Here is a 23,855-nt window from a genome sequence, read left to right as displayed (position 1 = left end):
TAAAGTTGGTATATTGTGGTATATAGTGTCTAATAAAACCAGCTTAACTAGACTTGCTCATCTTTATCTTCAAGATCAGAAATAATTCACTTTTTAAGGCTACATTTAAGGTACCTGTAGTAATGGTTTATGAATATTTTACTGATGTTTCAGTATATTCATGACTATGAAAATAGCCTGTCATACTTAACCCGCTATTTTAAGGATTACTATATCACCGGTTGTGACCCTCTAGTACCAGCTTCTCAGAACTCCACACTGCAGCTACCAATTGTACCACTCACAAAGCAATCCCAATTCAATATTTCACCATTGACTGTAGAATAAAAACTTGGCTTAGCTAACATTGACATAGCACCTATTGCCTGCATGTGAAGCACTTACAACTGGTGTGCTAGTGCTCTATTGCTCAGCTGTATTGAAATTAAGTTAAACTCCTTGCTCAATTGTATTTGGAAAGTGAAAGCAATCCTGATTAAGCAGATATTGAGTAATAATGTTATTACTGTTGCTGTGTGTTTATACATGGTTTGTTTGATACCTGCAGAGACTCGGGGGCAGTCTGGCAGCATGGGATCCAGCGGTGTGTCCAGGGGCTCTGAACTTGATACCCAGTTACAACAGTGCTGTAGGAAAAGGAAAAAAAGCAATTGCCAATTGAAAACTCTGTGGAAAGATTTCTCATTTCTCAGATTGTAAGATTTCTCTCAGATTGTAAGCACTTCAGTGTAGACTTCTTATGGCGTATGGAGGCTTGCTCAAAGATGGAAATATAATAGGGGAATGGATTTGATGTAAAAAAAAAAAAAAGTATGTCTTTTATCCTGATGTCTCAGAAGTATTTCTTTTTTTTTTTTACTTTATGGAAATATAGCATGTTTAATTGAAATTGAAACTGATATTGAAAGTGAAAAACCAAGAAAGAAACATGGAGAAAGAAAGGGATAAGGGAGCAAAAAGGGGGAGGCAAGGGAGACAAAGAAAAGGGGGACAGGTGGGGAACACATGGGGAGGGACAGTAAGCGAGAATGAGGTGTGTGTATGGCTGAGTGAGGTGGGGGGAGAGAAAGAGAGAGAGACAGAGAAAGAAAGAGAGATGGAGAGAGAGAGAGACAGGAACAAGCAATTAAAAGCTCTGTGACATGTTGCTCAGACAGCTTGGCGTTTGTTTGTGGTGGAGGGCTGAGGCCTTCTACCATGGTGGATCAGTGGGTGCCCTGGGGGAGGGTGTCTGCCCAGCTTGCTGACCCATAACCCCCCGCAAACACCCCTAGTCCTCTCAAACCCCCCCTGTGGTTGACAACTCCACTGTCAGAAAGAGGAGAAGACCTCTTTATCTGTTTTTTGCTGTCTTCATCTTCCTGTCTGTGTGGCGCTCCTTCTGCCTGCCAACTAGGTTATTTCAAACATATTATGGTTAAACGTACCTTTAATGAACCATATCAGTGCCTTACTACAAAACGACTCAGTTTTCCCCATGCTTTGAGTTTTCATTCTCTGGGTCTGCAGATGACAACATATCACCGTGCAATGTGGATTGGTATGCTGTGGCTTGTAAGGTTAGTACAAAAACAAGAGAGAAGGGAGAGAGGGAAAGAGGGAGGTTGAGAAGGAATGCTTGGAGAAGACGTTCCCCAGATAAGATAAAAGTTCAATAGAAGAAAGAGAAAATGTAAAGAGATTAGAATGTGCAGCTGGCGTCCTTCTGAATCACTGCTTATCTGCCCTTGTTTACTTTCACCCTGGCCCCCTGACAGCCATTACAGTGTTGTGCATGCTTGTGTGTGCGTATGTGCTTGTGTGTGTGGGTCAGTGATTGCTTTGCGGGGGGTCTCTCTCAAAGATGAGCAGCGTTGTGAACCCTTCAAACTCAAATGCGCACGCAAAGGCACACACGCATTTTTGCCCTCAGCGACCCTGACTCCCAAGGCCCTGAAACGGGAGGGACTGGATAGACAAATGTGTGAAACTTCTCCCACTTCAGCCCCTCCAAAAAATACATGCAAAAAAATCCAGGGTCACATCAGACACAAACACACACACCCTATTCCCGGGATATGAAGTTGTTTTTCTGTATAAATATGTAAAAATACACAATGAATATACTTGATGCCTAATTGAGCCCCTCTTAGCTTTTTGTCTATAGAAGTTTCTGCAGCTATGTCAAATTAAATGTATTTTGTTATTGTCTGCTACTTTTGTTGCACAGTACTTTATTTACTTTAAGCTCACAGAGAAATATACGGGAGATAACCATGATCAAACATCTGGCCAATGTTCGCTTATCCTTAGAAAATATCGATAAGTAAGTAGTAGTAATATCAACAAGTAAGTAAACAGAATTCAGTGGGGAGCAGTGTACAGAGAGTTCTGTTATCAAAGAAAAGTCTGGCTCATGTGTGATCCATTACTATCCAATCAAAAGAAATAAAAATGAAGTAAATCCACCTCTTAAGTAGAAATGGCCCTTCACTCCCATCCTCTATATTTCATTTCTCCAGCCTTGTCAATCAAAAGTGCTAGCAGTCGGAAGGAGTATAGCGTAAGAGGAGCCAAAGAGGTTGAAGAAAGATCGGCATAGAGATGAGGGGGATTGGAGTGGAGGAGGAATGGGGGTTCGGTGTTGGGGGAAGATGACAAGTCATCTTGGTAAACAGTGGCATATTGTGTATTTTTAGATCCTTTGCTTTGCCCTAGATGTGCTCTCCTCTGAGCCTTGGCTTGAGGGCAGAGCGGTGTAGAGCAGCACAGAAGCAGTGGGGCTCCTTGACTGCTACATCAAGTGTCTCATTGTATCTCCTTTAATTCATTCAGTCTGTCTGGAGGAAGATGTCAGCTGGGCTGTGGAGCAGTGGGCTGAAGGCGGCTGCAGAGAGGGGAAGGAGGGGAGTCTTTCAAAGGGCCCTCCTCCCTCCCCCTTCATCCCCACCATCACCACCAATGGAGGCAGGGAGGCCGGGGTTTGAATAGATTTGTCAAGGCAACAACACACATGTGCACACAAACTCTTGCATAAATGCACACACACACACACATAGCACACAGCCCCAGTGCTGTGGGAGACCGCAGGCATAACAGCAGTCACATAAAGGCAAGGCCTACTGGCTGGGATTAGAGAGGGGTGATGTGACAAAAGGATGGCACATCAAATCAGCTGCCTCTGACGCGTAGCATCATCACTTCAAGCAGCTCGTCCGCCGATCAATGGCGTCTTTGAACTAAAGGCAGACAGAGAAACAAACATGTAAACAGATTTGACTCTTCCCCCCACTTCTACCGCTCCGTGCATTTGAGTCTGAGTGTATGTTTGGATTTGCGCTGGATATGCACACATACACGTATCCATGCACAAACTCAAGCAGACACATTGTTGACACATTGTTGCACAATGCATTTATTTCACTTAATCCCAGTATCAACATTACGTAGAAACGAAGTTCTAAAAGATCCTTTAAAGTTAAGAGTTTAAGACGCAGTGCTGAGGCTAAGTAATAATCTAACAGCATGGTCTGAGAGTGTAAATGACAAACAGGTGTCAGCTCTAACCCTCTACATGTGAGGGATGCTTTTAAGCCTTCTCTGTGATGTGATATGTGCATGTCTGCCTGTGGGTGTGATCCACCACCTGCTGCCTTCTGCAAGTCAGAGTGGAAACCACTCTGCGCTTCTTTCACGTGTACAACGCACACACGCGCACACACGCACACACACGCACACACACACACACACACACAAATAGTAATGGTCACAAAACACTGCACTCAGCTGATGGTAGGGTGATCTAATGGAGCCATCATAAGTACCAAATAGGTCTCTCATAGGTGTCCATATCCACTACACATTAAGTGTCACAGGAATACACACACAGGGCCTTTAAAATGTGATGTCTATGCCAGGTTTGGCCAGAATTCATGAGTGTTATCACAAAGCAAAAACTGAGTATATAGAAACTGGATAAAGGAAGTGACTGAACTATGAAATTTGTTGCTTTTTTCAGTAAAACTGTTATATAGATCTGAATGCAAAGATTAAATACAACTTGTGTAGTAGTATGGTGGGGTGAGACCACTGTGGTCTCTACTTTTGGTCCCCTCTGTATATATTTTCAATTGCATACAGTTGGCTCCATTTCACTGTAAAACAGTATCTCCACCTCTCCTTTCTCAAAACACACAGGACTAAGTCCCATGATAGAAACTCTGTGCCAAGTGTACAAAAGTCTCCTAAACCATAACACACATGACAGTCTGCAACCTAACTTCTCCAAAAGTAGTTCCGAGTATCAATTCTTGCTCACTCGCTCTGTGTCTGTCTCTACCAACTCTTCCAGTTGCTGTATAATCTCTATGGATTAGGATGGTTTATTCATGACCATAGTGTACTCTGTATGTGTGTGTGCATGTGTGTATGTCTGTCTGTGTGTGTGCTCTGGGCAGGCCACTAGAGTGTGACAGCAGGCCAGCACAGTGACAGGAGACACCTTGGAGACTGTGACAGGCTGCCAGCTGTACACCATCATTCACATTTCTCTCTCTCACTCACTTCTCCTCACTATGCTACTCATCTATCTCCACATTCATCTCTTCATCTCCTCTCCTCCATCTGTATTCACTCCATTCACATCCTACCTGTCTTTTTGTGTTTCTTTTCCACAGCTCTACCCTGTGCTTTCTGGGCGGCAGTCAACAGGATTTAAATAATTGAACATTTCTCATACTTTATTTCTCTGTCAATTTCTTTTTCTGTCTCAGTCAATGGATGAGTCTTTCCATCTCTGCCTCTGCTTATTCCCACTCCTTTTTCATTTCTCTCACCTTCACTCTTCCTCTCCTAGCAGTGACGTCATTTGTCGCTCGTCTGACCCATTTGGTCGATATAACCTGGCCCAGCAGGTGCTGATCTCTAAATCCCATCTTCTGTCTTTTACACTCCTCTTCTCATCTCTCCATCCCACCATCTAGTGACTTCTTGAACCCTGGGGGTAGGGAAATTATCTTTGTCCGAGGAGAACAGAGCAGTCCACTGTTGAGGTGCCAGAACCTCACATCCACCCATTCGTATGGGCGCATATTTACGTACACACCACCCGGGGCATTATTCAGGTTCACTGCTAGCTCCCCTCTGTGATGCACTCCAACATCTGGGTTGCCCTGCCCATGTGTGTGTGAGTTTTCAACTCAGTGTGCAATGCAAGTGTTGCTTACGTTCAAGATGTGTATGGGTTATTGATACAGATATGGAGAATTATGTGTTTTGCAGTGCACCAACAGATGCATGTGCTTTTAGACTGTGGATTGTGTGATCATTCAAAGCGAAACATAAGAAAACTGAGCCAACGATAGAAACCCCTGAATCAGCCTAGAGCCATGGGATTAGCATATTGGGTGAAACACAAAAGGACTCTGACCTTTTGGTGGATCCACCGCACATACACAGTATTGGTTTCTAATGTAAATGACTGGGACAGATTAGATTTTGGATTCACCTCCATCCTCGAGCTGACCGGGGGCTTGTTAACAAGCACTGCCATCCATGCCCAGAAGCCAGTGATGTGATAAAATACAATTACACAATTGAAGTTTCCAGTTTTGAAATATGAGACATTATTTTTGTTAGTTTCCCCTGTCAGTATCAATCCGATTGTTAAAGTCTGTCTCATCACATCATACTGATCTACAGTATTTATCATTCATAGCTGTCTTCAACTAACACTAAATTAGCAGAGAAAATAAATGGTCTAAACACTTTTGTATTAAAATACTGAGCGTATTTTTATCAGTGAGTTGGCGAGAACAATAGGAAATCAAAACTCTTTGATTTCCTGACAAATCATTTCAAGTTAATTTGTTCTTTGAGAAGAAAAAACTAACACATTTTTGTTGTTAAATAAATTTAGTGTAATGATTATCATAATGAATTTAAGGGTCCCTGAGAGAAATACAGAGTACAGAGAATACTCTGTTAGAATAGCGAGTCCAAAACTATGTTGGAAATTAAGAGAATTAAGAATTTAAGGAATAGAAACAAACACAAACAGGGCCGCATGCAGAAGGAATCTAGAGCATGTAAAATCTAAAGATGTACGCCCTTCCTCCAAATTTACTTTTTTTGTATATCATTGAGAAGGACATAGCATAGGTGTGCCACTGTTTCCCTCTAGAAAAATTCCCTTTAATTAGGCAGGCTCCTCTCTTAATTCTGCCAAAAAAGGACTGTGGGTTAATGAGCACGAGACAGTGCGAATCCTTGCCTGTCCCCTGCCTTCGAGTGGACAAAGAAGGTTATTTCAAATTTATTGTTCTGGGTAATCATCACAAATAGAAAATCACTTAACATTCCAATTATGCTGTGTCCCACACATCCCTTAGATGAATCAAAAATAGGAGATGCCAGACAAGGAGAAGGGGGCCAGTGCAACCTTGAATCCCCACAACTCAAACCAACATACGTACACATTCGTAGATAAGTAACACACACTTGAGAACACAAACCAAACACACACACGCACACAGAAATGGGGGATGACAGAAATAGCAAAAACAAAAGGCAAGGGATATAAAAGAGGATGTAATACAAATACAGGTATGGTGTGCACGAGTGTGAGAGTGTGAGAGTGTGTGTGTGTGTGTGTGTGTGTGTGTGTGTGTGTGCGCGCGTGCATGACATTTGCATCTCTGGCTCTCGAGCAACTCTGGTCTTGGCTGGTCTCATCAGTATGTGCATACTGAGTGAGCCCAGGTGCTGCAAATGGCTCAGAGGTCACATCAGAAAGGGCAAGTGCTAAAATGAAGCTAACGCAAATGCACGCGCATTCTATCTCACATGCTTACCGACAAGCGCATAGAAACGCATGCATGCTTACACATGCATGCCCAGCCACATGCACACACACACACCAGTGAGGGTTAACTGTCTCAGTTATTCATTGACATGCACCCAGGAAGGAAAAGAAGGGGGCTGATAAAAAAAAAGAGAGGAAAAACATGCAAACAATGGTTCTCTATGACTTCTAAGGCTAGCTGTTGGTCAGGGGTACCTGTGTAGGTCAGAGGAATTGTGCAGGGAGAAATTAGAGAAGAGCAGAATCTGAGAGACCTCTGGATGAATTTACATGTTGAGATGGGAGCCTAGGAATGGACCCCTGTACGGTTTGCAGCATCTTGGTTTGTCTTCATGGTGTGTTTGTGTATTTGAGCGTGTGTGGTTATTTCACCTGCTGCATCCAATCTTGTGTGCCTTTGCTGGTCTCCTGTAGCCAGATGTTGTGAGCGGAGTCAGTCAGAGCCACAGCACACACTCTATTCTTCACCTGCATTTCCCTCTGATTCATCTGCAACAAAAAGCAAATCAAATCTGTGTTTGTCAGCCTTTTAGCATATTAATGAGACAGCCACTGTTAATTTCAGACATTTGAACGACAGAGACTTTATGCTGTACGAAATATAATAACCTCTTTAGAAAAACAAAATCATGTTTTTGAATTACATAGATGTGAATAAAATTATTTTAATATGACATACCCTTTGTGTCAGTGGATACTTGCCTAATAAAAATTTTATTCCCTGTGCAGCACACACTGTCAGCCTACTCCTTGGACCATGATAGGACTGGCCCAGTGGACAGCTTTGTAACTGGCGGATACAGATTCAACCTGGTGTATAGCATAATGTTATAAAGTGAAATATGAAAGAGCTGCTCCACCATAGCATGTCCTTGTCACATTCTGTACAAATGTCCTTCCCTGTGCACGTTCAAATACCCCGGTCCCCATTCTTAATACCCTTTCCCTTCACATGTCACAGAGAATGTGGCATCAGCAGGCCCGTCTTCCTATTCCCCTCTGAATGTCAACGCCAAGGAAAATGTCACACAAAGGACTTGTTACCGCACTACAATAGACTTCCCACACCGCTGGTCCTACCCCAAGGAGTACTGTAGCCAGGCATTGGGAACGAGCTGTTTCACTCTGCTTCGCTTTAAGATAAACGGGAAGAAAAGAGAACAGGACTTGCAACAATAGGTTAACAATCACTTACTGTATAGATTTAGTGAATCTAGGAGAGAGGACTGCCGGACTGGGGATGGTCATAGCGCTGCTGAATAGCACTAAGTGTAGTGGTTGTGTGGTCATCTACACATGGCGCTATGGCTGAACGGACCAAATTTTAACTAAATGAAATCTTAAGTGTCATCTGGAGGGAGGAAAATCTTGGCAATATCCTGGACTATTGGACTTCGGGTGGGCTGAAAATGGTGATGGTGTTTATGGATTTGTGTCTGAGCATAAGACTTAGCACTTCAGTGGGAGATCTAGGTATTATTAAGTCTAGGGCAGGGACTGGACTATCAGGCATTAGTTGGAGCTTGCATTTAAGAATATGATCAATATTGGCCTAAAAGCTCAAGTGTAACAAAACAAAATATGGCTGAGACATGAGTATAAAGATACTTTTTTGGCCATAGAGGGTTTGAGCTGGGGTTACAGCATGAATCTGTGTCTGACACTGGGGCTGAGGCTGGAGCAATCACAGAGTCCAGCTCTAGCTGGCTGGCTGTACATCATAATGACGCTGGGCATTTGAATACATCCTCCCTTGCCCAGCCAAATTAAAGTGGGAGTGTATAGAGATAAATGGAATCTATTAAGGCACTAAGGACTCATACATCATCCAGCTGATAAGGCTTCCACTGGTGCGTCTTCAGCATGGTGGAGGATAAAGCAGGGAAGAGAGGGGAGGTTCAACCATAAGCATAAAGAAAAAAGTGCACAACTGTAGAGATAGACAACAAAAGAAGACAGACACTGCACATGTATGCACAGACAAATTCCCTCGCTCACACAAAATCATACAATCATGCACACACACACACACACACACACAGATACAGACTCCTCTCTGTACTCCCTTCCTCATCCACGCTTGGTTGAAAAGCTTTCCTCTGGCAGAACTGGGCCCGTGGGAGTAGCAAAGTCAACCTTTTAAAACTGGAGGTGTCAGTCAAGGTCCTGTTTTCTGGTGCTAGCCAAACGGGCCAGTCCCTGAGTATAAGGGCTGCTAACAGAGGCCAGGAAACAGGAGACAGTGGACTGACTGCCCATGGAAAACACTAAGCACATTACTTCAATCCAGTCAAAAACATCACCCAAGCCTGGGCAGAAAACATTTTTTCCACTTTCCAAGTGGATAAATGGGTCTCTACTTGCTCCTATTGTATGCCCTTTAAAACCATCGGAGTCCAGTATTTTTTTTATTTTTGATGGAAACCCACAATGTAACGTAAATGGCTAAGGTTCATTGGAAATCACTGGCATATTAAAACTGTAACTAAGCTATAATAAATTTGATAACTTGTGCCAAAGTAAACCGTATTTGCCAACCTGCCAATAATGACAGGTTGTTTAAGTCTATCTTTGTTTAAAGTATTTTGACAGGCCACTTTTAAAACAAAATACTTTCATAACATAACAAAGGATATGCAGATAGATAGAAGACACAGAAAAAGACACTACGAAAGACGACCAGAGCAGTGTGTGTGTGTGTGTGTGTGTGTGTGTGTGTGTGTGTGTGTGTGTGTGTGTGTGTGTGCATGTCTGCATGTGCATGCTACAGACGTGGATGTATGCATATGTGTGTAGGAATGAATGTGAGGAGTTATGAGAGAACTGCACAACAGAGGGGCAGTTTGAGTTTGTTGGGGAAGCAAGTGAATGATAGACAGCAGTTAGACAAAGATAAAGGCATGAACAAAGACAAAGGCACAGCTGGTAAGGTGGGAGTGAAACTGGTTTGTAGATGGTGCTGGATAGATGCGTCTGGGGGAAAAATTTTTTAAAAATCGGATAACGAGACCTTTTGAAATCCAAAAGAAGCCATTCAAATTGATTGGATTCACCTCTGAATGTTCTTTGGTTTTCCCTGGCTAAATGTTATTGGTCTGAAATACAATGAAAAACTACTTTGTCTCTGCCCTTCTCTAACCAACTTTTGTGCTCAAGTTTCTCTGTGACTTGCTATTCAAAAATACTCACACAGTGTTGTGTATTTGCTGAAATGAGGAAGGAAAATAAATCAGGGACTCTCACCAAACGGAGTCTGTTTTCCTGATGATGCCTCAACCAAAGATTAAAGACCAACGAACTCCATCTCCCACCACTGGCTATATAAATCACTCGTTCTGACAGGTCTCATTGCCGCAATGCCTACACACATATGGCTGGCTGTGGTAACAGTTGGGGTAATAGGTTGACAAATAATGACTCCAGGAGAGAGTGCTCTATGCAGTGTGGCCCTAAACCACAATGATTTTGACACCACTGGGTCCCGTGTTTTAAAAGCCACAATGACAACTGTGGTTAGCTACATGTTGAAAGAGAAATCTAAGCGTGTCTGTGTCTTCTGCTAGGTGGGTGATTCTCATGGTTTACTTACCAACCAGTTAGAACCATAAAGCCACACGCTCCCGAAGGGGTAGAGATGTAAGCTGTCTTATCATATGACTCATCATGTTATAATTTTTACACCATGTTACCCTGTGAGTTAGTGTTAGCCATCTTTATCCAGAATGTTAAATGTGCTAATCCACTATGTAACCGCAGCCTGCAGCTTTAACAAGGAAACAGACCAGCTGTTGTGATCAGTCTTGTATCGGACAGGGAAAAAGAGAAACATGTGGAAATACTTGTTGAGCTAAAACCAACACACAGATGTTGAGACATTTGCCATGTCTCTGCTGGCCTTTCCTTTGACGCTAAAGCAGCTGGATATGCAGAGTAAAGTTCGAGTGGGGCTTGGACATGGAGGGCTTGCATGTAAAAAAAAAAAAAAAAAAAAAAAAACTAAGAAAGGCAGAATGTTAAAAGAGAAAGCTGAATGGATGTGTAAAAGTAGTATGATAGGAGAGAGAAAAAAAGAGAGGAATGAGGAGACAAAGCAAGACAGATATGTGAGACAGACAGGCAGATGTGCACAACAAAGAATATTTATGAATCTTTTAGTGATCCCCATGAGGAAAATTCTCTTTTCCCTTGACCCACTTCACAAGGAGATCAGACCACAAGGTGAGCTTTAGAACAGCATCCCTGAAGCAAGTGGACTTTCATTGTCTTACTAAAACATAAGCAGAGGCGTAAGTGGAAATGATGCATCCCATCACAAGGGTCTGAACTTGAGTCCTCAGCTTTAAGAGCACCCTCCTTTCTCACAACCGCACCTCGATGAAATGTTTATCAGCATCCATCTTCTGCACTATTTCACGCTTATGAGTCTAATTCAAATTATCAAGGCTGTTTTGACATCATAATTTACTGTGTGCTACAAGGAAAAAAGGTGTCCGAAATTTCTTAATCCGTTTCGGTGACAAGCTGTTTTTACACACTCTCCCTCAGTGTGATTTTGTTTTTAATTTGACCATAACTACACATACACGTTTTCATTTCTCTGAAACATGATAACAAAGCTGAGTCACAAGTGATGACGCAGACTTGAGTTCACCCGCGCCCCATATACATTCACACTCTGGATGAACTACAACCCCACCCCCCCCCCCCCACTCTGTTTCTCCCTCATAAACCACTCTTTTCTGATTTCTCTGCAGAGGGCTTGGTTGCTATAGAGACCCACAAACATCACAGATTTCTGACCCCCTGGTTGGCACAATTCTACTAAATCTAGCTTTTCACAAGCTCTATGAAATAGCCAATCCCTACGCATTGGAAGGCACTCATACACACACACATATGCAGACAAACATATATATATATACACACACACACACACACACACTTCTCTCTAACCCTTGTATCTTGTACCTGACCTCTTACATGGCCCTCAGCAAAGTACAGTGTTTAGCGCTTTAAGATGCTTCCTGCAACAAAGCCAGCTAATTGCTAGACTTTTTGTTGTGCGTAATCTTATTTTCATCACTGACGTAGAATGTGATATGTGATGGGTGTGTGTATATGTAAATGAGGGGTGTGTGTATGAAGGAGGGAATGGGGGGCATATTAATCATGTTTATTTATCTGGACGAGGAGTTGAAATAAGCGCCGAGACATCATTTAACAGCATGCTAAGCTAATCTCTGGTCGAGATAAATACTTCATTTCTCTCCTCTCCCCGTGACGCTCCCTTGCTCGCGACTGCTCCGCTGACGCTACATCTAAACACCGGCAATAATAAAGACAATTATTTAGGCCTTTGATAATTATGTGTCAAAGGCAGCGAAAGCCACTAGATAATTGGGCGAAAACTGAATGGTAATCCACAATGGAGATCCCCGCGGGGAGACAGACAGACTCATCCCTAGAAAGAATGCAGTGTGAGAGAAAAGAGAAAAAAAAGGCAAAGACAGAAAGATGAGAGCTCTTTAAGGGGCCTTGCTCACTGTCAGATAGTCAATGTGAAAAGCCACAATTATACACAGAGAGAGAGTGCGAATAGAGAGCAGCAAACAAGAGGAAGGAAAACAAGGGATAGAGAGAGAATGACAGAAAATGATTGAGACTAAAAAAGAAGACAAAATGTAGAGTGGTAGTGGGAGTGTGCAAAGACTGAGCAGAGGCCAAGGGGAAGGAGGAGAGAGAGAGAGAGAGAGAGAAAGAGAGAGAAGCGCCCCATGATGATGCCAGTCAGAGACGAGGCTTATAATGTGGCTGCGCCATGCACTGCCAACAGCCACAGATAATCTAGGACTACCCACTGAGCACTGAAGCACTGCTTAAATATTTGATTGATTAACTGTCCTGTTGCTGCCAGAGAGTAAGAGGAGAGCATCAGAGAAGCCAGGGCGAACACAGAAAAAACAAACAAACATGTATGCGGGTGCACACCGGAAGGTTGGAAAACACATGGCGCAGACACACTAACACATACACCCCCATAAATCCCTACACGCCAACATTGGAACATGAGCACAAACACAAACACATAGAGACATGTACACATTGCAAGCATGTGTAGAGTCTGCAAAGACAGTGGCAAGGGCTGGAAAAAACAAACATTAAGGCTGATTGACGCTCTGGCAGTGATTTCTTTCTATCATAAATCAATAAGGACAATAGCCTTATAGATAAACACTGGTTAAGTTGATGATCCACAGCTGGATTTGGCTCTTAATGACTGTGGGATTCACCACATGGATGATGTGTGTGTCGCTCTTATTCCGATCCAAGTGTTACTGAATGTTGCTAGCAACTGATCTCAGGTCACAGAGGGGCGGATAGGAGTGGAAGTGCAGCGTGTTCAGCTAGTCTACCTTCCCTGTCGCTGTGACACATACACACACAAACACACACACACACACACACACACTCATCCCTGTTCGTCCCTGACTGTGAAAACACAGGCAGCTGGCCCCCCACGCTCCGACACCCTCCACAGGAAGAGACAACACCAGCGCTTCCTGTGGCTTTGAAGCAGCGGTCCCAGGTCCCCTGTCGGTCCCCAGCTTCCTTTGTCTTAACCGCAGGAAGGAAGCCCTCTCTAGCACGAGGCCACAGGGCCCTAGGGAGCGAGGAGGAGTGTGTTTGTGTGTGTGCATCTTTCAGTACTGTGGGAGTGTGCAGAGGTTTTGCTCACTGAGGTCACATGCATTTACTCACAGGGTTTTTTCCCCTCTGACTCTCCAGTGCATGAACCCTGGCTATGGCGAGGGTGTAGAGAGGGAGGGAGAGAGCAGTATGAAACTGCAATAACTTCCTCCTGTCTTTCCCGTTTCCTCTCATGGCTGTTCCCCGCATGTATGATGGAGGAAAGATGAGGAAGAGACAGAAAGGGAGGATGGTGGGCAGGGAGAGGGGGTGAGATCTGAAAGGGTGAGGAAGGGGGCATTCCTGAATTGTGTGAGTGACAGCACCGGACGCAGGCTAGTGGGAAGTGGTGTGTTTGTCTGTGTGCATGTTGGGGAAGATTCTATGTGTATATGGACATATAAACCATACACACACAGACGCGCACACACACACACACACACACACACACACACACACACACATATGTATGTATATATACAGACACACAGACACATGCATGGACAGATAGCCTGCACACCAACATCGGTGGGGGTAGTGAGGAAAAGGAAGGCCAGTAAATATTTACTGACACAGCAGAAGTGGAGAACGGTTGTCCACTGGTGGAAACAAAAGGCAGAGGATGAGGAGCAGTGTGCCAGGAAACCTGCCGGCTGTGGGCGCTGCGCCCCGCTTGTGCCCGCGTGGAAAACAAGAGGAAGACGGGAAGGGCAGACGGAGGAGGGAGAGAGGGCAGGGAGGATGGGATGGAGGGAGAGAAGAAGGGAGGGACGAACAGGGTTGTGGGTAAAGGAGAGCTCATAAACAATGGCAGACCATGGCGCAGAGCAACGGCTGGTAACTCAAAATAATGGAATTAGTTTCTTCAAGATGATGTTGAGTGAGAGTTTAAATGTGTGGGGGAGTTGGCTTGTGCATACAGGTATGTGCAATCATGCATGTATATACAAAAAATATATTCTTCCTCAAACAATGGTATATAACTTAGTGAATCTCTTTTGACATTTGAATGCATATAAGTAATTTTCCACATAATCTTTTTTTCTTCCTGTAAGTGATATATAATTCCACATAGTAATAATAAATCCCTGTAACACTTAAATTCCTATTGGTTTTCAATTGACTGACAACTCCACCAAATCATTCAGACCCGATGAGCCAAGACGCTGGTCAAATGTATAGCAGCATTTCATAGTTACTACAAAACAATTCAGTTAATTTCTAATTAAGGTTAGTGTTAATGATATCAACTCCCAACAGTTTGATCAATTACATTTCTGTCACAATGAGAAGACTGGTAGTTGTTGCTCAAGCTGCTCGAGCTATACCCCTATAATGTTCACATTGAAATGATATTGACACAATTAAGAAAGTGGACAAAGTCTTGTAACATTAGCAGTTAAGGATGTTCATATATTGTTTAGTGACAGCAATTACAGAAATTCTCCAAATGATAATTTCTAATTAGGCAGCATTCCTTAACAAAGTGAAATTACGGCATGGCGACTAATTAAAGTCTTGTGTTAATTAGACTACATCTTAGTTAAGAAAACCAGCACAAGGTACGGTGCGCAATGTCTTCATCATTCCCAAATCAACTGGCCATATTAACAGCTTTGGTCTACAGAGCGAAATGAGAAAGTTACTTCTGCACAGTGGAAACGGTCGAGGCCTCATCATCTACACTCGCCTTTTCTCTAACTCTCTCTCTCACTCTGAAAGTGCTTCTTTCTTGTCTTTCTCCCTGTCTCTCAACCCTCCGGCAATGCTGTAAAATAGAAACCTAACCTCAATATTTTCCCTCACGGTGCTGGGACTTGCTGGCCCATTAAATTCCCCTTCCCATGTGTCAGCTTGCACATTTCCACCATGAAATTTTCGTATAATTAAACTTTCTTAATGATTTATAAGCTATAATAATAGCCGTAAGTATTTCAGAGCAGGTTAAAGGGACAGCCTTTAAGTGCACGCCGGGGGATGACCCTGTTTTAACATAGTTTCGGATGGGTGACTCTCGGCTGGAGACCAGGATGGATAGGGTGAGGGAGAACGAGATTGACGGAGGGAGGGAGTGCGCGAGAGGGCCTAACAAGGGTGGGAGGAGGAGGAGGCTGAGACCTTTGTGTCGTAACTCAGGGTGATTCTGACATGGAGGAGAACCAAGAGCTCCCTGAACCCTGGCAGGGAGGAGACAGCTTACCACGGACAGACAGAGAGAGACACACATGCAGAGCAGGCATACGGCGCAACAGAGGCTTAAAAGCCGAGAGAAAGACGGAAAAACCCTGGGCCGGGAGAGGAAAAGACTGGATGTAGAAAGAAAGACGCAGCTAGGAAGAGAGAAAAAAAGAGAGCCTGAACATCAGATAAAACTGTAGATAGATACAATAAAACAATAAGAAAAGAAAGGGAAGAAACACAGTTGTATTTTGAGGCACATTATTAAAAAAAAAAAAGTTAAGTGAACAAATTTAATCCTGGTGAATCGAACACACACTAATAAACTGACAAAGTTTAATGTACAAATCTAAAGTACTGGAATTAATGTCAAAATGATGTGCACAATCACTTTGCATGCATGTTCTGTGGCACACACAAACAAACACACGCGCGCACGCACGCGCGCACGCGCGCACGCACGCGCGCACGCACACACACACACACACAGACACACACACACACACGCACACAGACAGACACACACACACACACAGACACACACACACAGATGTTTGCTCTCTGCTGCCTCTCTGACGGCAAGGCTGATATGATTGCCACTTAGGAAATCAGTGTGTTTTCACACCACTCTCAGCTCTGCCAAAGCTAATGTGTTAAATATCCATCGGGTACTGCTGTCCATTTCTGAGACACACACACAGACACACACACACACAGGCAGACACACACAGCCTTAGGGGCTGATGAACACTGATTCCTTGTACTAACTGAGCCCAACGTTGGCATTCGAGCCAAAATTTCTAAATTGGGGTGCAGTGAGAAAATTTCAACAAGCTATGATGTGGAATTTTCACTCAATTCTTCTAAATTTGTTGTGAGAAGGTTGAAGTGGAGATGAATTTTAACAATTGTGTGACTTTCTTCACTCTTCTTGTTGTCAAGAAGTACCCATTTTTTTCATACAAATGTTGTTTTTTTCCCCCCTAAGATCCATACAAATTCACTTTCTTGCTTCACAAATCAACACATGAAGCCCAGCTACTTTGTGTTTTGAAAAGGTGGAGCCTGCTGATGGCAAAATCTACCAAATTTCTCAGTGGACTATTTTTCACCTTAGCTGTGAATGGGGGAGGAAGGAGAGAAGGAAAATTAAACAAAAACAACAAATCTGGAGGCGCCTGCTGCTCTGCACATTACTGGCAAATCAGGTGTGTGTGTGTGTGTGTGTGTGTGTGTGTGTGTCCCTTCAGGGCTGCAGGAGTTAGATTCTCAGGGGGAGGTGTTTTGTATAAACTTCCAGGGCCACTCGACCCATCTCTGAGTGAGAAGCCCAAAGAAAAAAAAAAAAAAGTTCGGGGGAGAAGGAAAGGGGAGGAGAGGTAAAAGAAAGTGACAAAGAGAGCGTTCCTCCCTTCATTTATCATCCTCTACTCTTCATATTTGCTCGTCTCCTGTGCTGTGGGGCAAGTGGGAAAGAGAGAGCCCCCCAAAAAAGAAAAAATAAGAAAAGAAAAAAAAAAAAAACAGACTCTGTGATCCCCTGTACTCAAAGGAAGGAGAGAGTGAGGGAGGGAAAACTACAGAAGGCCAACTGAAATTAATGGAAATATATAACAATCTGAAATTAACTTCTCATTGCCACTAGCCATGATTTAAAACCGCTTTTTAACGAGAGGAAAGATGAGTCAGAAAAAAAAGAGAGAGAGAAGGGGTTGAGGCCATATTACAAATTGGACAGGCTGGGGGAAGCTACAAGTTAATTTGCCCCATCATGTAAAAACTTTGCAGTTCTCCAGGCGCACTCGCTTAAATGATTATTTTTATGCCCAAAGTAATCAAGACATAGGAATAAAAGATTAAAAATAATACTAATGTAGGGTATAAGAAAATACAAAGCAATTCAATTAGCCAATTAAACAGGCAGCGTAAGAGAAAAAAACAAATCCATTTCAAGTATCTAACCTGTATCATGATGTTCCGTTGGACCAGATTTAACAGCAAAAACATTTTCTCTTCTAGCCTTAAATACAAATTTAAATTTCATAGATAGTCCAAAGTTACAAATAAAAATGAAAAGCCTTAACTTTGTGTTCTTTACTGCAAAAAAAACTAAAACAAAAAAAACATAATGCCAAAGTAAGTAAATGATATCTAAATTAATACAATTTTAGTGATACGACAGAGATTAAAAAAGATAAAACAATCATTCTTCTTCTTATTCTCCTTCTTCTTTTTATTTTTATAATTATAATTATTATTATCATTATTAGTAGTATTATGCCACTGTTTAAAGCAGACACTGAAACCCTATTTTGAATAAAATATAAGCACTTACACTTACATGTAAAATAATTTACTTTTGTTATTCTTCTGTTCAGTGCTTTATAATGTAGTTTATTAAAATAATGTGCGGAACAAGCACCGCAGTATACTCTGGAGTACATAATGAAATCACCACAATGATTCCCTTAATGAATTAAATGTAAAATTTACAAAAACTAGTATACCAGTTGAAGTGCTTTTCAAGTGATATTGTTGATTAAAAACAAAGCCTGAGAGAAGGGTGTGGAGCACATACATACACATACACACACAAAAACACACACATACACACACACACACATACAGAGCATACACACATAATACGGTATAAAGTATATTATTAATGTTATAAAAAAAAAAAGCAATTAAATCAAAGTGGTATAGAGCCTGAAGCTATGAGGACTGTCAATTCTGCTGGAAATGCCACAGAAGATTACAGTTGGGTTTGTGGATTCCATGAACCCTTTTTTTGATTAGGGAGTCAATTATTTCTCATTACTGAAGATGCTATTTCGGAAAAAGACCTTGTCAGTCAATCATGCAAAAAGTCCTCGAAAAGCGTGAATAAACCATTAAAGAGAGAGGCGGATGGGGGGGGGGTGGGGGGAGCACACTGACCCTTTTCCCCACCCAAACTCCTACTTGTAGTCAAATTACCTTTTTAACTATTACACCTCTGTCAGGTCTTTGTCAGCGTATGCTAATTAGGGCCTTCAGTGGAGAACGTTTGAAAAGAAAACAGTATATTTATTAGTTTATCTCAGAAAAAGGCATTTACCCAGAGCTGAAGGTAAGTTTGAATGTGGTGATTATCTTGTCATTTTCAGGCTGTTTGTCTAAGAGTGTGCACGTGTGCGTCAGAAGGTGTTTGTGTGTATGAGTGCGCGCATGTCAGTGTGTGAGTGAATGCCGGTGTATATGACTTCAGGTAATGTGCTGTTGTGTGTGGATGTGTGTGGATGGACGTACACATGTGCATTCATACATATATAATACATATTCATTCGTGTGTGTGTTTGTGTGTGTGTGCATGTGTGTGTGTGTGTGTGTGTGTGTGTGTGTGTGTGTGTGTGTGTGTGTGTACGTTAGCTGCTTTCAGCACACTGATAGGCAAGCACAGCACATTTCTCCTGTCCTCTTTGTTCTGTGTTGGGTTTGACACCTCTAAACAATAGCAGCGCTTCACTTCGCCCAGCCCCAACCCACCACCAACCACACACTGCATGGACGGGAGCTGCCAATTAGCACTATCAAACACCCCTCATCAGCTGTCTGCTTACCACAAAAAAAAAAAAAAAAGAATCCCACAACAAATCAATAATTCTGAGTTTCCTTCAGAAACAATCACATTCATCAGCGGACGTAAGGGTACACAAGAGAAGTAAGCATGATCGCTAATTGTATAGTATGGACCGTGCATATATAAAAGACACACAGAAAACAACTCGAGTACTGCCGCATGAAGTGGAGCGTCACAAAAAGCTCTCAACTGACAGAGTTGAAACAAAGGTCTGCGTCCTCTCTGTCTCCTCTCCAACTCTGGTGTCTAGAGCTGATCTTTATTTTGGGGCCGCCCTGGCTCGAATGCAACCAAGGTCCCTTGTCTAAATCACCCGCCTTTTGGACAAACAGGGCAGTTGTTCTCAAGCATTCTCTTTTTCCTCACACACAAAAACTGTCATCCACTCAAAACTGCACCACTCTCTCTTTTAGTTTATCTACCTTTGTGTAATGCCATGCTGGGTGAGCTGTGTTTTTGGCGGCCACCGGGCAGCCAGACAATGTGGTGTGACCCAGGGGACAGAGGGTCGACGTGGGGAGAGAGACATGGAGAGGGGGGCCTGTCATGGAGAGAGGGTCTCAGAGGGCTGGAGGTGAGCAGAGGTGTCTGTGAGATGACTGTCGCTCCTCTCGGTGGTCCAAGCCCTTTTCATTAACCCACACCCCTGGGTTCACCAAACAGAAATAGGGGGTGGAAGTAAGGACAGGGGGGTGCGGTCGGGTGCAGAGCACTAGCCCTGGTGACCACCAGAGACCTGCCGCCTGCCTGCCTTCATGCCTTCCTGTCTGTCTGAATGCAGATCTGTGTCATCCATTACAGACAAGGGACTGCTTTTTAACAAAATACAAACACAAGCAGGAGCACATGCACGGGCAGACAGACACAGACAGAACACACGCATACAAAAATACACATGCATCGAAGCCTGCTAAGGGAACAGAGAGGTAACAAAGGACAGGCAGTGCCCCCTAGTGTTTTCATCAAAGAGAAATCAGACCAAATCAACTAACCATCACCCCAAGCAAAGACACAAAAACAGATAAAGGAGGGGAGCAAGAAAGAAGAGACAGAGAAGGGGGGGGGGGCAAGAGGTAAAGAGGCTGGATTCATGGGAGAAGTGCCATCACGTGGAAGACACAAGGGTGGGGGTGGGTGCATAAGGTGGAAGGGGCAGGACACTGGGGGGGAAGGAAGGAGAGGGATGGAGGGAGCAAAGGGATAAAGAATGGATGGAAGTTAAAGAGTGGGCATGGATGGGGGTGTACAGTACATGCTAGCTGGTAGGTGGTGGAAAGGGTGTTAAAAGATGTCTGACACGACCAAGATGTTTTTAATATTTGAGGCCGAGAGAGCGAAAAAGTGTGAGGGAGAAGGAGAGGGAGAGAGGCAGGCAGGCCATGCATGAAAGCCGATGTCAGAGGAGTCCAGAGGAATCGTCGAGTGTGAAGCCATCTAATAGGAAAGCAGAATATATATGAGACAGGGACACACGCGCGCGCACACACACACACACACACACACACACACACACACACACACACACACGGACTGTGAATTACTAAGCCACCCAGTGTGGCCTGGTAACTGATCTGAACATGAACCACAAACTAATGAGTGACATGACAGGGGAGAAATGAAAACCTTGCTTACTGGGACAACAAACAAGCCCTTTGGAGTAAAATGCACACTCATGCTTGAAGATGAAAACATTTTACAAACATGAGTGTATAAAAAAAATAAAAAATCTGCTCAAATGTGCGCGTGTGTTATATTCTTTACTTGGACAGCGCATCCAGCTTCATATTCCCACCATGAAGCAAGGCCTACCCTTCAGTGAGTTCCGCATTGAGCTCCAAGCCAGCAAAGACATCAAAGCCTGCTCCACTCCAGGAGTCTCTCGCTCGCTCTCCTTCTCGCTTCCTCTCTCTACCTTCCTTTTGCTCTTTCATAACCCCCATCGTATTTCACAGCACATAAAGCCTTAAAATGGCACATAAAACAGTTCATCTCTTTTCACTGTCAGCTTTCTAGGCTTAAAAAATTAAATATGTTTCACTGCAGGTACATAACTAAAACACACCCCTGGAAAAAAATTGCCATAAAGGATTCAAACTAGGCTTTCCATAAGTATCGGAGGCTATAGAGTTGGGAATAGATCAGCTGAATAGTCAGTACGGGGTATTTCAAGCTTGAAGTGCAGAGGATATGAAGTGACAGAGACACTGTGCGGTTTCCTATTTTCCCTTTGCCATCAATCCCATCATTGTATGTTCTGTGTTAAAACACTGGTGATATGTGCAGGATGATGATCATTCTGCAGGTGATGCATTGATGCTGAAAAATTCTCTACAAACAGACTAAAAGAAAGCTGTGACCCTGGTGTTTGGAGGGTTTGGAGTAGGCAAGGCGAAAACACCACAGAATACCAACACCCCATTCAATGAACTTTAAAAGCAGTGAAAGACAGAGAGCAGAGAGTGAAGGAGGCGGGTGTGGATGGAGATGCCGACTTTGAAGGAAAGAAAAAAAAGCAAAGGGGAGAGAGAAGACGAGAGAAATAGAAGCAGAGGAGGGAGAGAGGGTTTAAACTTCAACCCTAGAGTCAGTGAGTTCACTGACATTTGCACCAGGATCCGCCTAGCTGCTCCTCGCAGCTTTTCAGAAACAACACTTTCTCTCCTTTCAATTCCTAAGACTTATTCTCCCTCCTACATTCGCAGCAGAATGAGACCATTCACAGTCTTGAGGGCAGAGAAAGAAAGAAAAAGAAAAAGACAGAAAAGCAAACTGGATTGAATGTGTTAAATTCGAGTGATGCCTGCCTGACAATTTGCAACCCTGTATGTCCTCAAAATTCTTCTCGTATATTGTATGCATTCTTATGGTAGAATTAACAAGGGGGGAGGAAAAGAAAAAAAAATGACATGTGACAAGCGATTCATTTGAGCTGTCAACATGTCATCTTCACCACATTCAAACCTCACGTCAACCGCTCGTATTCCCTCTCTGGTGAAGGTGACCTAGGTCGTAACCAGCTGACACACCCACACACAGCAGGTGAATGCATGGAAAACCCACAGTGGGAACAGCGACTGTGAGAGACTGGCAAGAATGAACGGCAAGTTAGAGCAAAAGGACAAATAGGACAAAAAAATGTGGCATCCACTCAGAAAAAGGAGACAAATGAGGATACTTCATTGAAAGCAACTTACATTTTCAGGTAAGAAAAAAAAAATATTCATTTGACATTTTATATAATATTGAATGATAAAGTTCAGATAATAATTTTAACCATTTTGCAGCTTTACACAAAATTTAAAAAAAAAAGCAGCTCAGAGATGAATTTTTAATACGTGCAGTAAATAAGGAAGGTGAGAAGGAGGAAGCAATGAGAAAAATTGGTGTTCTAAGACAGATGTTTGTTGAAAAAGACAGAATAAAAAACAGTGTAAAGAAGACAGACAGAAGTGAGTTCAGTCTTGAGTGAAGGATGGGAGTGAAATGGCAAAGAATGAAGTAGCAAGGCCGATGTGAAGTTGAGGTTAAGAGAGGGAACAGAAAAAGAAAGTGACTGAATCGGAAGCAAAGGGGAAGAGCAAAGAACAGACGAGAGACCATATATGCGGGGCATGAGATAAATAAAGAAAATGAGAAGAGGAAAGTTTACAGATCAGCGTTAAGAGAGACGAGACAGTAGGAGTGTGACCAAAGAAGCTCGGAGGAATGTGAGCCACAAAAAAAAAAAAAGAACAGTAATGTGGAGTGGTTTGACAACAGGGGCAAGGGGCAAAGAAAGAATGAGTGAGTGAAGGAGAGTTTCATTACGAATTAAGAAGGAAGGTAAAACACAACAAACACCAGCGACAGGAGCGAAAGAAATGGACAGCAGTGCCCAATGGGTATTAAAGAGTGAATGAAAGAGTGAGAGAGCTCTGAAGTAGAGGAGAGGGAAGAGAGCGAGACCTTGCCTCTGAGGCAACGAGCCGAGAGGAACGAGAGAGGCAGACAAAGCCGCGCACTGCTCTCACACGGCAGAACAAAGAGAAGAGGTGCATCATGGGAGTCTGAGCCTTGCGCCACCTCTGACGCCATGCTGGATAAACACACAATGGAACGTACGCACGAATCAAAACGCAAACCTTCGAGAAATAATCAAGGACATGATTAGTATAAAGACCTCTGCAGGGCGAGGCTTCCTGCTTTCAGTGCCTTACCTCCTCAGCTCACATAAAGCTACACGAACGCAGTGGGGTCAACAAGTGAATGGGAAAGTGGTCTCAGACTTTTGGACTCCACTGTGTATATTAAATGATTAGGGTCTGTCTGTCATAAACTTGACTCAAGACATAACAGAAAGCTTTGATTAATATTGACTTCACAATTGCATAAAAATGCTGCTAACAGGCGATAGAGAGCAGGGAATCCTTGAGGAAACCAAGACAGCATCCTCACTCATCAAGTGAATAGGTGGAAGAGAAGGAAGACTGTCCAAGCAGATACAAAGCCAACAGTGCCGGTGAAAAGTGGAAACAGGCAAGGGGGGTG

The 23,855-nt window shown here is 43.1% G+C and overlaps 1 protein-coding gene across 1 annotated transcript in view; it reads right to left on the bottom strand.

The window, feature by feature from the left end:
• Nucleotides 1-525: 525 nt before the first annotated feature.
• Nucleotides 526-23,855, bottom strand: part of arb2a (ARB2 cotranscriptional regulator A) — a gene marked incomplete at its 3' end in the record, with an annotated part of 105,222 nt that continues 81,892 nt past the window's right edge. The window contains exons 9-10 of the mRNA XM_023400954.2: nt 7,214-7,330; nt 526-626 (exon numbers count right to left, since the gene is read on the bottom strand). Of these exons, the coding sequence (XP_023256722.1) occupies nt 526-626; nt 7,214-7,330 (218 nt within the window). The remainder of the gene's footprint in view (nt 627-7,213; nt 7,331-23,855) is intronic.

This window comes from Seriola lalandi, unplaced genomic scaffold, assembly GCF_002814215.2.
Source record: "Seriola lalandi dorsalis isolate HSWRI2012SDOR001 ecotype SW California unplaced genomic scaffold, Sedor1 jcf7180002053097, whole genome shotgun sequence".
Classification (NCBI taxonomy): Eukaryota; Metazoa; Chordata; class Actinopteri; order Carangiformes; family Carangidae; genus Seriola; species Seriola lalandi.
The sequence above is the reverse complement of the archived record's forward strand: the minus strand, read 5'-3'. Positions and strand labels throughout refer to the sequence as shown.